General features: G+C 31.0%; 1 protein-coding gene across 2 annotated transcripts in view; it reads left to right on the top strand.

Moving 5' to 3' along the window:
• The window catches only part of LOC121115226 (uncharacterized), a 439,152-nt gene that overhangs the window by 299,045 nt on the left and 122,129 nt on the right, over positions 1-17,978 (top strand). For both annotated transcript variants that reach the window (XM_040709425.2, XM_071887446.1), the window contains exons 5-6: positions 6,600-6,756; positions 15,396-15,528. In XM_040709425.2, the coding sequence (XP_040565359.2) occupies positions 6,600-6,756; positions 15,396-15,528 (290 nt within the window). The remainder of the gene's footprint in view (positions 1-6,599; positions 6,757-15,395; positions 15,529-17,978) is intronic.

Here is a 17,978-nt window from a genome sequence, read left to right as displayed (position 1 = left end):
AATACGACTCAATTGATATTTCTTAAATCAAAAATATCTTTATGACATACATCACGGAGCAGCACTATATTCAGTACACCCTGTGTACACTCAATGCTACATGCACATGCCGGCAATATTTATTAATACAACTACATTATTATTTCTTACATCGAAATATGTTTATAACATAATTTGGAGTTTAGTCTGAATTCTACAGGGTTCGGAAGCAAAACGTGGACTGAATGACTGATTTTAGAAACAAATCAATGATTTTATTTTTTGATAAATAATTTTGATATTTTAATGAACAAAACTTTGAGACACGACCTTTCTGAAGATGTTCACTCAATATGGCCCCCTTCGAAGCAATCAAATTTTACAGTTAGTCTCCCTCTCCAAAGTGCCCTGCACGGCAAGGTCCAATAGGTTTAAAAACGGCGAAGATGATGCTCACATGTCCTAGTGCCAAAAAGCCATGAAAAAAAGCCGAAAATAACTTTTGTCATTTGGCCAATGTTTGTGAGGGTACACCATCTTGGGTTCACTCATAAAACTTGGCCCAGGTGTAAATTTTCTCGTCAGTGAAATTTTAACATTGAATTCATTTGCCTTGATCCACGCAAGAACTTTCTTGCACTTCTACAGTCTCCTTGCCTTCAGAGAGTCCGTTAACAGGTGGTGTAGGGCCCTTGTGTAAGAGGACAACCCCAAGTCCTACTTCACAGCCTTTCTGATTGTCCCCTCGTCCACATCAAACTCGTTTGAGAGGCGATTCATAGATTTTGTGGGGCGCTCCTTAATCTCCTTCTTCAGTTCCCCCAGATACTCAGAATCCCTTTTCAAGTTGTGTCTCCCAATTCCTTTTTCCTTGGGAGGTATTTTCCATCCTTTTTCATAAATGGAACACTTCACAATGTCCACAATCTCTGCCACCTCAATTTTGGCAACTAGAAGGTCTGATATCCTCTGCCTTTTTGCTTCTTGCTCACTCTTGTTGAAAGATTCGAGAAATGTTTGTAATTGTTTACTTATGCAAAAAGGATAGGAGATTCGGAATATGCAGGAAAAAAACCCTCTCTATTTTAATTACATAATTAGCATTTATCAACATTTCAAGTTTTGCTTCCGAAACCTGTATATGTAAGAATACAAAAAGTACATTCAGTTATCGAATACTTGATGGTTTGGGGTGTAGCATGTTATCAAATATACAGAGTATATCCAAAAATTTGTTGCAACAACACTTCCATAATTATAATGCGTGGTAATCGGGTTGTAGAATTAGTTTCATTTTTATATGCGCGATTCTACAGTTATCTTAAATACTGTGAGTCGTTATAATGCGTTTGAGTGGTGAGAAACGTGCATTTGTCTTCAGAAATAAATACAGCCAAAAAATTATTTGTAATAATATTTTATAAAACTAAACTCACTTAGATTTGGCTCTTAAGTTTTTATTGGTGTTATTGATGAAAATCAATTAATTTTTAATATACAAAAAACAATTTTTCCAATTCATTTCTATAATATTAAATTTGCAAAATTGTTCAAAATATTATAAATTGATATTTTTTGTCCCAATCGGATATTTGAAATCGTATTTAATCCCGAAATCCCAACATTTTTACGACTTTTGCAAAATTTGTAAAAAAAATAAATCTTATAAACAAATAATCAACAGTTATGAAATAAAACATGTTTTATATTTAACTTTGTATCTTTATTAATAAAAAACATCCATCTAAATCCTCTCGATAAAAAATAATTTAAAGATAAATAAAGAATTGAAGAAACATATTGTATTGTTTAATATTATGTTTTTCAATTTATTCAACAATAAATGAAATCAAATACTTGCTATGATTTTTAAATCAGTCTAAACAAAATTTTAAATGAATATTATCATTACGAAACAAAAGCTTTAAAGTATTTGATATATTAAAATAATGTTATTGCCTTTCGTAAAATGGAACTTGTGTTGTCTCACCTTGCAGTGTATATGAAAATTTTAAGAGATTCCTTCAATTGGTTTTAAAGTGTTTTTTGATTTTTATAATATTACAATAAGGAGAGATAATATAATATTCTATAAGGAAATCATAAGTCTATGTATATGCGAATATGTTTGCATATTTAAGCATTTGTGCTACTTGAAAAGTAAAAATTTATGGCCAAGAAAGTTTATTGTTATACACATATATACATTTGCATTTATATATATATCGAAAGCCAGGAGGCAGAATAACAAAGAAAAATTTTACAACGATCATCATATCGTAATATTATTAAATAAAATATATAGTTTTTCCTCTTTGAAATAATAATAAAAAAATTATATTTAAACTTTGAAACATAATTTTATAAATTATTGTTATCATTATTAAAAAACTTTGTAAAAATTTGAAATAAAAATATTAATACATTAATAAAAGTTCAAGAAAGGGTATACACACAGTGGTCTTGTTCGATATTCCGGTACTTGAGTGCTACCGGAATATTTATGCGCTTTCAACTGTACTATATTAAATTGTCTATTGAATCGGTGCGTGCAGCCTCATTTTTATGATAATTAGACAATAGCTGATATTATAATATTTGTCGATCAGATTTCCATGCCTATATTAAGTAATAATATATTTGGATCCGATATAATATTTTACAAATGATTAGATATACAGGGCTTAGTTGTAAAACGTGTACTGTTAATTAATGTTTAACCCTTGTGAGCATACAGTTTAAAAAGTATTTCTTGGTTAGATATTCTTGCTTATTTTTAATTGTTCCACCCTAGTTGGATAATTCAAACGTATTAGCGAGCAAGGAGCATCATACTTTTTAAAATCTTTTCGTAGATATGTTGCCTAAATATATATTTTTCTTTTTATGATAAACTCAGGAAAATTTTGACAATTTTCACATTCATAATCATAACAGATACATTTCTTATCGGAGTAAATATTGCCATTTCTAAGAATTGTATCATTTACGATGAAAACATTGGGTATTTCCTGATATATGGGTATGCCGAAATTTTCGACATATCATTCTACGTCTGGTTATAACAAGAGTGGTAAGTACTGCTGGTATAAATGTAAGGTCCAAAGTAATTTAGTAGTCGACCCACTCTTCCAAGCTTGTGAAGTTAGTATTTATATTTTAACTGCTGGTCAAAAGCTAATTCAAGCTCCATCAATCAATTTCCAGAAAACTGACAAGGTGAAGAGATGGAGAAAAATTTAATAGTTGGTAAAATATATGTAGCAAATTTTTATGTTACTGATATAATGACGTGTCACATACACTCACTCCAGAGTTTAAGAATCCATGAAAAGAGTAGTAAATTCTAAGCATGATTTAGAATGTGAGATTTTTGTAGTTGGCAATTGGAACAGTCTTTATAAATTTTCTTAAGCAGTCACCATTATTTTTTTCATTCTTGAAGTTAGGACATCTAGGTAATAGACACACTGTATTCATGAATGACTGAGATTGGCTATGACAATTTCCATGGGAGTTATAAATAGTAATGTAAATCGTGGGTAGTTTTTGCCTTGTCTGCTTTTTTTGGAATTAGTAGTCTGAAAAATAAATTGTCTTACCTTATCTGTTGTCATGATTGTTTAACTGCTGAGCATGTGACCTTAGTTGTCTATTAGATTCAATTAAATTCAAAAAAAGACTGAAAATTTGTGTGTTTTCATAAAAAAAAAAAGAGTACCCTAGACGATTTGTTGGAAAGTTATAATTGTAAGTTCCTTTTGGACTCCGAGTAAAATAGAGCATCAACATTAGAGTAATTCTTGTCAATGCCCTTTCTTACCTCGTCACAACTGATTGTTGCATATCTAATGAAACGTCATGACAGCCAAGCTGCCCTCATCCTAAACATTCATCAAAATGTCTGGAATACCACGGTAATCTGTTGGTTTTATTTGTTTGTTTTTTGCTAGCTGGCAGGGAATATTTTCTACAACTCTTGAAAATAAAATGATTAAAATTACACAAAGTTTGAATTACGTTATTAATATGATCGTTTAACTGTTTATTATGTATTTAAATACGTTTTATTTTTGGGGCTATTTTTAACTCAGTTCCCAATCCGTGTTTTAAAAAGGATGTTCCCTAAAAGATGGTTAATCATACGTTGCTTTATTTTCTATATAGTGACTTATTTTATGAAAGAACCTACAAACATTGATAAAATGGATGAAACTTTATATTTCGTCATTTAAAAAAAGAAAAACAAATTTAAGAACCAGCCTAATATTTATTTAAAAAAATTCCTATGGTTTTTCATTTCGTGTTCTTGTACAAGTAATTTATTTTTTATTAAAATCTAACCTTTAAATTATAATTTATTTACCTCTAACCATTCATAAAACATTTACATGTTTTATTATTAGTTTTATTCTTGTTATACATTAAAAATAAATAGTCATAAATTACTTTAGAGTTATGAAGAAGGGGGGAGAAAGTATGACTTTTACAACTACGTTCATAAATTATAACCTCATTCTGTATTATAAATTATTTGGTTCATGAATCGGTGTACTATGCAAAATAAGATTTACTTATAGATACTGACAAACTAAAATGAACAAACTACTTTTCATGAAAGTTTCTGTGTATAGTGTGCGAGGAATTTATATAAGTCAGGATAACTTGTTGGTAAATACTTTTAGCCTGAGTTATTAAAAATGAGGATTATCCATGTTAATTAACAATATTTTTTTTTTTCAAAAATACACAATTGTCAACATGGAGGCGAAAAGGCGAAGGGTGTCTGACTGGAACCACTGCCATGTGAGTGTCGAAGAGATCGTAGGGTCCTCTTGAAGTCTTGTACAAATAATTGACAGCATGGTGGCTTAAAATCAGAGCTTTGAGAGGTCCCTTGAAAGTGGTAGACGCCCAAAAATTGAGATTATGATGTACGATGGACCACTACATACTGAAGTATATGTAGTACCAAAATATCAGTGTAGAAGAGAGTTTGTCAAATACCTTAAATTTAATAGCAGCTTAATAATAATAATCAAATATGTATAATATTTGCGTCAATAAATGACAAACACTTCTGGCTAGCCAGAAAACATCAAACAACGTCCTACCTGCTCATCCAGAGCTCTTGTAGGTGCTCAAAGTTTGTTGTTAAGCAACAGTTCCATGCTTTAGGTTTAAGATTTCCGACTGAAACTAAACTGTAAAGTGTGTGCAAGCTATCTGTGCCGCGAAAGAGAATACTTTTTAACACATTTTTCTTTCCAAACAGTAATGATATTAATAAAAACAAAACCAAATACGAAAGTTTCGCTAATTTTGATTGATCTTTTAAAAATAAAATCACCAAACCTCGATTGCAGTCTCTATAGAAAGCCTATAGCACGAGCAGGCTTACGTTAATTGGTCCTATGGCAAATCCATCTTTATCCAACTGATGAGTTCATCTTTGGTGTTGAAGGGACCTGTATGGGGTTGTTGTTCGATCGCACCTCACACACAAAAATAAAAAATATTAGATTCAGATTTGGAGATTTTGGAGCCAAAATTCCTGTGAGATAAAATCTTCAAAAATGTCTTGGAGACATTGTAGACTTTTTTTTGTTGTGTGGTAGAGAAAAAAGTCTTGTTGCCTTTATGCAAGACCACCCATTTGCAACCATGTACATTCAGGGCTTTACGTTGGTCTCTGGCACTTCCTGTTTGGCATCAGTTGCCCTGATGACTTCCCTGGGTCCTCATTGACGACTTGCTAGATTCAGGCCACGAATTCTGGAGTCTGGATACAATCAATTCGACCTTTGACCTCAACCTACATTGCCATCTCCTTTAATGACCTCAATTCCCTCAAAATCTCCTTTAATGACCTCCCGGCGCAGATTCAATATCCTCCAAATATCGCAGGTTTGAATATGCTATCTAAAAATAAAATCGGGTACGTAAGTGCCTGCGTTTGCGCAAGATTGTGTGCAAAACTGGCTACATATATATTTTGCTTACCCTGAATATAGAACGTACCTCCATACTTTTCATCGCAATTGAATACAAAAGAAATAAAGTACTCCCATGAATGATACTTTGTAAATATGTAAGAAAGTAGCTAAATGAATGCATAAGTCTATTTTTAAAGGGGTTGACATGGAATAATTTATTAGCTTTTTTTATAATTTAAAGTTTTTTTTTAATACAAATAAATTAACTTATATATTGTCAGAATATTTTATGCTATATATTTTTATCTTGTCATTAATTCTTACTCTACCTTTCTTTATTTAGAGAAAGAGAGAGAGAATCATCAATATTCAATTGTTTTGATGTCCCATCCCTTTTTTCATCCAATTTGGCAAATGTTGAATGATGGTATATTGTACATTAAAATTATTTGCCTCATTTAAAATAAATTGGTCTTGACTTTATTGTATTAATAGCTATGATATTTTATGATGCTTTTCCGTTTCTCAGTCTTCTTTTTTTATTATAGAAAAAATAAACATTATGAAAATGAGTCATTGAGATCAAGAGATCAATAAATATTGGATAAGATTTTTTTATTTCTTTCACTACATTATCAAATATTTTCATTGCTTTTTTTCAATTATTTCTCATTTCCTTTTCAGCCACAATGACCTGCCCTGGAACATTCGCAAATTCATACACAATAAATTAAATTTAGTTAATTTTACGGACGACTTGAGAACAATTGCTCCTTGGAAAAACTCGGATTGGTCGCATACTGACTTGAAAAGGCTTAAAGCTGGAAATATTGGTGCTCAGGTACTTTTTAATATAATTGATTTGTTCGAAATTAGTCTAAATATGAAGTCCACCAAATTAGTACATATTTTAAATAAAACATTTTCATAATTTTATTTATGACAAATACTTTGTCATAAGTTTTTGAAAAAAAATAGGACATTTTTTTTAATCAGTCAAAATCAAAGATGTTTGTTTTTTTATATTTTGACCTCAGAAATACAAAATATTAATTCAAATGTCCGTTTTTGCTGATGTTTATGACAACAAAGTTAGATTTGAAATTTTCCAAAAACACGTGATTTTAGAATTTTTTTGATGAGACGTGTACAAAACTAGAAAGTCACTGAGTATGAAATTTGTAATTGTTTTGTTAAATGATCCATTGATTAATTATTTATTTTCAATGGTGTGTGAGAGTTGTTTTGTAATTTTGGTTTGTAAACAAAGTGAAAAGACTAGCCCCATTATTCGACAAAATAATAAAACTCAAAGAATGATAATACTTATAAATAAAACATATATATGTATGTTACTCTCATAGAAGGTGTTGTCAATATTATTATAGGCATACACTATGTTTTAAACAACTAGTTGACAATAACTTACAGTCTGTCACACCACCTTGCAGAGAACATGTATTTTTTAATTGGTTTATGCCTTATTCAATATATGAAGAAAAAACAAATTGTCAAATTGCTCAAATCAAAAATTCTAAAACTCATATACAATTTGATATTTATATCGTTATAGGGTTGACTTTTCATCAAGTATTAACGTTTTGTAGTAATTTAAAAATTACATAATTGTCCGAAATTCTAAAATAACAAAAACAGAAAATAATATTAGGCTCCAACTTTTTAGAAAGCAGATTATAAGTTTGTTAAGGTAATTTTACTTTTTAGTAGGTCTACAGAGCCTTTTAAGGGGCCTAAATCATGTTCAAATTAATGAAAAAAAAGGTTATGAGTAGATTAATTTAACAACAATGGATACACAGTAAAGCACAAAACCTCCGCCTAATATGAAACTGTTTTATGAATCTCAATTTTTTCCCTAGTTTTGGTAATTTATTCCTTTTCTACATTTTGTTAACTTGACCTCCCAAAATTTTATGGCCTCCTACTGTGATCATTTACCAGGTAGAAAAAGTACTGCCTCTATGTAGTCATTATCATAATACTCATAATCATAATTGATCAGGATGATGTTGTACATAGATCTACATAAGTTTTATTTTATAATTTTTTTACTATAATAATACACATTAATTGTGAATTTGGCCACAATAAGCCTGAATGACAGCCTGCAACCGTCTCTGGAACCCGTTGCACACATTGGCAAAGTAGTCTTGTTTCATGATTCTCCACTGCTGGTTAACAGAGGTATTCAGGGCATCAATATTTGGGTGGCAAACTTTTCAGGCCTTCTTCTTTATTTGCCACAAAATTGAGAAATCTAGTGGATTCAGATCTGGGCTCTGAGGGGGCCAAAGTTTCATGGGCAAAAAGTTCATGTTGCTACCCATCCATTCTTGTACAATATAAGCAGAATGGACTGGAATACTGAAATACGTAAGTGGCCTTGTTGGACTTTCCATGGCCTTGGTGATCTATGGGACCACATTTTCCTTCAACATCATCAAGTAGTCGGCAACGATTAACCGGTATCCAACAGGAAACTAACTTAGAGGCATTTTTCGCCAGTTGATGTCACAACCCCCAACGTCATCGCAGAGGCCGAATATTTGGTCTTGGTGACAGTCCTGATGCTGTTCTCAGCCTTGCCAAAGCGTACCACATAATCATTTTGCTTGTTGAAAACGCGTCAACAGTAAAAGTCTTTTTGTCAGGGAAAAAAATTACCTTGTTGTTGTTGTGTTTCAGATCATTCCAGAGTTGTTGACGTCTCTGAAGACGGAACTCTTTTTTATGTTGGGATAGGAGTGACCACTCAATTTTTCAAAGTGGCCTTCATCCAGCCTTTCGGATGGCCTTGTCCACAGTAGACCGATGCACCTTCTTCTAGGAGGCGTGCTAGGACATCTTCATGGTTGGTTTACCTGAAAGGCATCCATGACGTCTTCAGGCTTCAATTTGGTGGGTTTGGTAAGTCCTGTAATATGTCCGAGGTGGTCCTCCCTGCGTGGATTAAATTGCCTATGATGGCTCTTCTTGCCTCCATTGCGACATTTACAGAATTTTTGTTTACAACATGTATCAAAGACTTACAATCTTAGCTATTCAAAAATAATAGGAACTTTAAGACTTAATCAACAGCACCTATTCAAAACTGTATTTTTAGAAGGTTTAATTACTTTTCTACACCCGGTATAATGTTTGTACCAAATTTGATAAAAATCGATGCGCAACTTTTGGTGTAATCCTGGTGACTAGTAAACAAACAAGCAGAGACAAAACATAACATAAATTTGTTTGAGGTACTCATTACCAAAAAAAAATTTCAAGCGCTCATCCTCCCCCAAAAAGTATTTAAAGATCTGGAACTTAATTTGAAGAATGGTAATTGTACCTAAAAAAATTAATTTTTAAGATTTTTTATTCCGGGGAGAGGGAGAATACATATTCCCAAAAATCATTTTTTTTAAACTGTCATAAGGTTTAAAATTTAAAAGATAATTGAACACCCGGCCAACATGAGTTAACTTAGACAAATAATTCCAAAGAATTTTTTTAGTGCAATAATTGATAGCCATTTATTAGTGTTTTCGAAAATAAACCAAAAGTAGGATACTTGATAATCAAGGAGGAGACATGATCCAGGGTAGAATTGGACATGTTACAACGTGAGAAAACATGTAAAAACTGTCATTTATTATATTCAGAATTTATTTTACTTTTTATTACAGTTTGTCAGCATAAAGTATATACTTATAATTATCCATATAAGATAAGTCAATAAAACCTTTACAGAAATAGGCCATAGTAAATAATATTTTTTTAAACTATTTGGTATGATTGATAATCAAAGTATTACATAAAATTATACAAAAACCAAACATAATTAAATATATCATATTTAATTATGTATATAGAACGAGTATAAATAATAAAAAATGGGGTATAACAAGTCTCCTCATAAGTGTTGTAAAAGGAATAAACTGAACTAATAACTAAAACAAATAATATATTGCAAACATTTTAATTAATTGAAAAATATGGTACACTATGACACTTAAAAAAATCAAATGAAAATCAAATGATTTATAATAAAAATATATGACAACAAACACTTAACAAAAATGTTTACTTTTTGCGTCAAAAATTATAATGTCGAAATTCTCTATAATTATAGGCATTAGGCAATCTGGGTTGATTTGATCAACAAAGGACGACATTCAATTGTATAAAAAAAGGTGGTTAGATAACTTAACATTTCTAAGTTATCGTCAGTGTAGCATATCTTTTCTCTAAGAAGTATCCTTACGCTCCCCTATTTCAAATTTTTTTGGTCAAATTATTAAATTACCTTCAGTAATCACAACGAAATGTATATTTTATTTATGATGAAATATATATTAAAAAACAATGTAGCTTTTTGTTCAAGAACGTGAATAGACCTTACATCATAAAATTAAATTTCCCTTTAAGATCTTTTAAGTTCAAAGGACTGAGTGTCTTAGAAAAATTTCTATTAAATAAAATTTTTTCAATTTATTAAATCAAATCATATCTTTGTAACAGTATATAATATAAAAATTGTAAAGAAAAAAAAAGGTGTAAAAAGATATCTAAACATAAATAAGACCGTTGGAACAAAGAATGAATATTTTAAATAAATTGTAAAACAAATATAGAACTCAAATACAAAACATAAAACTTTTGATAGGTTTGTAAATGTTAAAATCAACAACAAAAGTCCAGACCTTATGAGTCTTAATCTTTCCTTATTGAAAGAAAAATATCTTAAAGAGTGCAACAGACGAAGGATAGTTTATATATGAAGAAAATCACGTGAAACAAAAAACATTTAATGGATCTTCATATATAGAACTAAGATTATGATATAAATTTGTTGAAAATATGACCAGTTGGTATGCTAAAGAAATAAACTGAAAATTAAAATTGTAATTCCAAGCAGCTAAGTTGTTTTATGGACATTTTATTATTAAGAAAATAAAGACAAATCATTATTCTGTATCTTATCACATCTGTATCATAGGCTGGATTTTCTCTGATATTGAAGTTTAATTCTAATATGAATCCAACAAGGACTTGAGGCGTCTTACCACATCTATCGTACGCGTATATACATTCCTTTTTGCTTATTAGTTAAAGAAAGTATCTGTGAAAGCAACTCTTCTCCATATATCATATATTATTTGGTCATTACATAATAAATTTTCACAAGGAAGCAGATTTAACTAAAATTTGGTATTTGGTATTATTGACAGGAGAACCAAAATTTGATGTTTAACTCAATCAATACTATAAATATATTAAAGGTTTTGTTTAATTTTTTATTATAAAAAAATAAGTAATCCAAGACCTTATTTTTTTCTTCACTTTTCAAAGTCATTTATTTCCTTTTCATATTTTAACCATATAAAATCCTTATAATTTATAGCAAGAACAACTGTAGTATGGAAAATCCATGTAGTTGTCTAAAATTATAACTGTATATATCAAGTAATTTTGTAAATTTGTAATATTTATATATCGAAGAATATGATGTATGAAACTTTCATTATTTTTTTTTAAGCTATCTTATAGTTTTTCAAATATGTATTTTCATTGCTTTGATTTGTAAGATATCGCAAATAAAAAAATATCAAAAAGCTAATTACTCTATATTGAAGAGCTCAGAGGTCCAATTTGGATTAAGCTACGGATCCAAATTTTTGTTTCTGACATAGACTACTGTCAAACAAACAACCTAGCAAATTATAGTCAAATCCGTTTCGCAGTGAAAATTTCTTTTAAGAATCCAAGTTTGGATTTATTAAAATATGTGTTTATTCTAAGAATCTAAATATCGAACTGACTCACAATATAACAACAAATAATAATAAGAAGAAGAAGGAAACCAAAAGAAAACTAAATAGACTCCAAAACATGATCTCAACAAGGTTGTATAAATAATTCCAATAGCAAGCACCACATACATCCCCCCCCCCTCAGAATTATTTCGGGTTTAAATTGTAAATGGATATTGACTTAGATTTTCCATTAATTTTTATAATAAAATTCTTTTTGAATTACTTTAATAGGACCGTTAAAATGAGGTGTTAGCGAATACCTGATAGGAGGGCTTAAAACATAAAATTCTGCATTAATCTTTCATAGATTTCATTATGTGTATAAGAATCATTTTTTTAAACTGTGTATAGTGTTAAATTTAGATTTAATCTCTATGTCATAAGGAAGCAGTGTCGCTGTTGAACGAATTTCTTCTCCAAATACCAATTCTACAGGAGAAACATTCATTCCTGATTTTACTGTTGTCCTAAGTTCAAGTAAGATCCTAGGCAAAACATTAACCCAACTGTGGTTTGACTCCAGTAAGTTGCACCGAATGGCTTCTTTGAGAGTTGTGTGTTTTCGTTCAATTAACCCATTGTTCTATGGATGATTGTTTTAATATTTGATATATTTAATTCTTGTGGAATTATTTCCCAAACTAAACAACCGAATTGTCCTCCTTGATTGGTTCTTATAATTCTTGGGTATCCAAATCTTGAAAACCAATTTTATTTCAGTTTTTATCATATTTTTGGTGCTTGCGCTAGACATAGGATATACTACGAACCATTTAGTAGCACAATCAATAACAGTAAGAGCCATATTATCTCCTCTTGCTTTTGGGAATGGCCAGATTAAATCTAAGTGCATGTGATAAAAAATTTTATATGGAGATTTTATTTTACCAAATTTTAACTTTGGTAAACGGCTTGTCTTGATCCCTTTTGATTTATAGTAAACCCCAAAAATCGATCTCCTTTTCACAGAACTGCCTTTTTCTAATATTGTAGCTAAGACCTTTTTCCGCATTTTCTGTTTTTTTGGAAACTATATGATGTCGTCTAAATATGCAAAACAACTACTCATATGTCCCAATACTCTATCAATCATTCGCTGAAATGAGCTGGTCACATTCTTCAGTCCAAACGGTATGCGAATATATTGATAAAAAATACAAGGTTTACAGTCTTTTCTTTGTCTTCAGACAACATTGGAATTTGATGGTAAGCTTTCAACAAGTCAAGCATACTAAAATAACAAGATTTATTAATCAAATAATTGAAATGTTGTACGGCAGGCATAGGATATTTGTGGGACTTTGTAACGTTGTTAAGCAATCGTTAATCACCGACTAATCCCCAATCACCATTTTTGTTTTTTAACTAAGTGAGTTGGAGAGGACCAACAAGTTTTTGAATCTTCTATTATTCCCTCTTTTAGTCATTTTTGTATCTCAGACTTAATGATTTCTATTTTTTCCGTGATAAATCTAGTAGTCGAGTGCCAACTGGCATTCCGATCGTTTCTATAGTAGGTGTACTCTGTGTAAGCAATGACCTTTAAAAGAATTATCATGCAACGCGGGAAAATTGTGAAGTATTTTGTCTACTTTTGAACATGAAGAAATCTTGTTGATATAATTGATGGCACTACCATTTTTAATCAATTTTCTATTTGCATAATAAACAATAATTTCGTATTTTTTAAGGAAATCAAAACCAATAACTCCAAAGCTCATATCCGTGACAATAAAATTCTAAGATACGGGGTCCATTCCAGGTAATTGAACCTTTTGAGTTGAGCATCAAAAAATTTTCAATTCTTCGTTGTTTGCAGCCAATAACCTAACACCTGGCTCTCGTAAGGATAAAATTAGGAATCAATGACCGTTCTGCTCCCGTATCAATCAAAAAAGTTACAAGCCTTTTAATATTATTTGTAGGAATAGTAATATGGGCTTGTAATCTAAACAAATTTGAGTTATCTTTTAAATAATTGATAAATATTCTTATATATATAGAAAATAGAGGTAGAAGATCTATTTTTGGAGTCTTTACATTTTATATTTATATTTTTACATTAGGCGTCGGATATCACCGACGCAAAATTAGTTTTTTGCACTTTTATATAAAATTTCAATGCAAACATGAGGAGAAAAAGAATGATAAGAATTACTTTCATATTTATTATGAAATTGACATAGGGTTTTTGTTTATGATTATAAATATTATTAGGTGTGTATTTTTTAGTAGGTAAAGATTATCTACGCTGAACCCACAGGCACACATTATCGTCTTTTTTATTGATATGATTAATTTCTTTGGGCGAGTGTTCCTTCTCCTCCTCTAAATGATGAATATGCAAATGGTTCAACTTACACGCGCTCTCTTCCGCCTTCGCACACTGAAAATACTCTTCATAGTGCATTCTCTCAAAACTTTGATTAAGGTGTTGACGCGATGATAAAGGAAGGCATTCACTAACCATGTACTTGATCAATGTCTCTTTAAAATCCGTTTTATCCTTACAATCTCGTTAATCAAATCCCAACTTATAGATTCCATTTCACTCACTTCTGTATTATCACTGTTTCTAATTAATTCAACAAAATCCCTAGTAAATTGTTTTTAGAGACAAGAAACTGTTTTAGAAATAAAGATTTTAATTATTTATAAGGAACGTCAGATTCAAGGCACTTATTCAATGAAAAATCAGGAATCTTATGTAATATACCTTCGGATATAGCACTGAGGACATAGTTATATTTTGTTTGTTTTTGAGTTATCTTTGCTAGCTCAAATTGAGCCTCCACACAAAGAAAATATTCAGACGGACAAAAGGCCGTGAACCTTGGTAACTTGACAAAACGTGTTTTATGTCTACACTTTCATTTTTAGTTACTTTGGTACAGTAGATTCTTTCTGTTGGGGGTCACCATTGTAGAATCCAATTTTGGAATAAACCTTAATTAGGATTTAAACATTTTTATTTATTGAAATACGTGTTTCTTCTATGAATCTAAATATCGAACGGACTCACAATATATCAACAAAATAATAATAACAAGGAAAACACAAGAAAACTAAATAGACTCCAAAACATGATCTCAACTAGTATGTCTAAATAATTATAATTAGAAGCACCACACATTTATATATATATTCACAAGCACGATAGATTTGGTAACTGGCTTTTCATTTACAACTCCACAAAACTGCCTAGTATTTCTCTTTGTATTTAACACACTACTGATAACTTTATACTTAAATGCTTTCTCTTCAAAAACGACTCATGAATGATAACAGGTTACGAAAATAAAAAACAATGTCCAGGTTGCAAGGACAGAAAGTCTTGCACTTGTCTAAGCTTCTACAACTCTAACTATAATATCTAATAGGGATGTATTTTTTTCTAATATATCATTTTGCACAAAACAATGCAAGGCCTAATGCACACACTTCTGGATAAGTGTTTCTTCCTTTTGTCTGAATATGCAAATTTTTATCTAATACCTTTGTTGAAAAAACCATAAAAAGGGTTCCTTAAAAATATAAAACAAATTGGTATTGATGCAATAAATGACTACAAAACGGTAAATCTGAGCGAAATGTGGTTGTCTTAGTGATACATTATATTTTTCTCATACTATTAATGTTTAATATTATTTTCTTTATTTAGTTTTGGGTTGCATACGCTCCTTGTGGCTCACAACATAAGGATTCCGTCCAAATAACTCTCGAACAAATTGATCTCATTAAACGATTCATCAGCCAATATCCTACGTATCTTCAATTTGTTAACGATTCTCAAGGTAAGGATTTATTTACAAACTTTATTTTTTAAGATTTTTGTCAGAGCTTATATGATTTTTTATAGCAAGATATTTCAGACAAATCATCGGTCTCCTTTGTTGATTGAATTTTAATTCGTAACAAACATGGAAAGATTATTTTACAGTTTTAGAATGTGGATAAAAATTATTGAGAAGGATTGAAATAATATTACAAATGCAAACATATATTTACATATATGAATAGCAATCCTAAATGCAGTTAAAACTTTATTAAATGAAAGAAATCTTGGCATATTATTAACCAGCGGAGAATACACATTGTTCATATTTATTAGGCGTCGATGAACTTTGCTTGAAGAATATAGATATACATGTACTCCACTTTTCTTTACTCATATGACCAGCTGTGCTCAGCTACACACGCTCAATTCTAAACCTCATCAAAAAGTAAAATTAAATATTGTATAATTGTACTCCTCTTTTTTTTTCTATATGACGTGCTGAGCCTTAGCTACACGCGCTCAATAATAAACCTTATCTAAGGTAACATTTATTTTTTTATATACTGGTAGTTGCATAAATACGCGGACTATTTGTGGCAAATAATTAAATATGTAATACAATTCGTATGACGTATTTTTTTGAGAATTATATAATAGAGAATTTATTCTGGTATAAAATTTAATATAAGTACTGAATATAACCGCCATCAGCTTCTATTACACCCTCCAAGCGCCCGGAAGGCCTTGCACGCATTGATGATGTAATTGTCTTCCATGAATGCCCATTGCTCATTGACGCTGGCCTTCGATGAGTCCATATTCAGGTGGCGGGTAGTGCAGGCCTTTTTCTCAATTTGCCACCACACACTGTAGTCAAGGTGATTCATATCAGGTGATTGATGTGGCCAAATGTTTTTGTTCCAAAATGGCATGTTGGCAGCGAGCCAATCCTGAGTCATTCCAGAGGTATGGCCAGGTCTTTCAGATCTTTTCCTTCCTTGACAAGCTTCTGGACCTTGAACACAGTAGTCCTGGATAGTCCAGTGTCCTTGATTATCTCCTTGACAGATCTACCGGCGCGGAGGAGAGTGGCAACCATATAACGTTTGGCCTCGTTATTCATCGTTAACGATGTTGTTTGATGCGAGTAAGAAAAACAAAAAAACAGCCAAAATATTTAACTAGTTACTCGTGCTAGAATTTTTTATTTCCACTCACAGAACCTCGAGATATAAGGGTTTAAAAATTAGTCCTTGTATTTATGCAACTACCGCTATATACTCCCTTTTTCTTTCCTTCAGGCGCTGAGCTAAGGCTACACACTCTCGTTGTAAACAATGAGTCCTCTGCAGACAGATTAACCATTAGACAAACTTTGCTTGATTCATATAGAATAAAAGAGTCTTTACTTCATTTGGAACTCATGAAAATTAGAATAGGCGGATTTTTTAATAAGAAAAGGTTTATATTATAATTGCTCTTAAAATTAACAAAAAAAAATCATTGGCATAGTGCAAGAATAAAACATGGTAGATTTTTAGTTTGAATCCCTACTTACAGATTTGGGACTAAAAATTCAGGAACCATTTAATTACAGTTTTATCATTGTTATTTTTAAAACGATATTTTATTAAGCAACCAAGCAACTTCTGAACCAAGTTTTGTTTTTATCCCGTCTATCTAAGTGTAAAAATATTGGAGCACCAACGAAAATAGTAATGTGTGTGAGATCTTCTCCGCGCCGGTTTCAAAAGGCTTCAATGAACAATTACATTTTCATTCCGACTGTTATACACCCAGGAACAACCGAAACTTATCCAGTAACAATATGGCTGACTTCTGCCTAACTCCATGTGGCCCTCCTCCAATCATGACCTCAAACCCTTTGACTTTGCAGTTAAAGGGAATCTTGAGGGATAATGTGTTCTGCACCTACCATGCAATGAGGTACACCATAGACACGACTTTTGACGTGGCAAGGCATTTATTGTTTGTGCCTAAATGTGGACATCTTCCAGGTCTTACCTCCACTCACTGGACTTTGTAGTTAATTGAGTCTTGGAGACGAATGTCTATCCCAACTCTCATCTAAACTTGAATTTACTCCGAGCTGTTACGATGATATCATAACTTATTAGTTGTGTGGAGTATATAATTGCGCCACGTATAAAGAAAATATTTTGAATATAAGATATTTAACAAGGTGAACAACAAATCAAATGAATAAAAATCAATATATTGCAATACATTCATAATTCTCGGAACATAATTTATGCAATCGTAACCGAGGAACAAAAAATACAAACAACCATTTACTTCAACATTACTCTTTAGACTGATGACATTGACAAGGCTAATTAATGAACTAACGTAGCTAATAGCTATAATCTATCTACCAAACATAATAATTTCGACTTTAGAGATGTTCAGGTATTGTGATTGTATTTGAAACTATTAACTTTTTAT

Source organism: Lepeophtheirus salmonis, chromosome 3 (genome assembly GCF_016086655.4).
Source record: "Lepeophtheirus salmonis chromosome 3, UVic_Lsal_1.4, whole genome shotgun sequence".
In the NCBI taxonomy this organism is placed as follows: Eukaryota; Metazoa; Arthropoda; class Copepoda; order Siphonostomatoida; family Caligidae; genus Lepeophtheirus; species Lepeophtheirus salmonis.
Note: the sequence above shows the minus strand (reverse complement) of the source record. Positions and strands in the feature narration are given on the sequence as shown.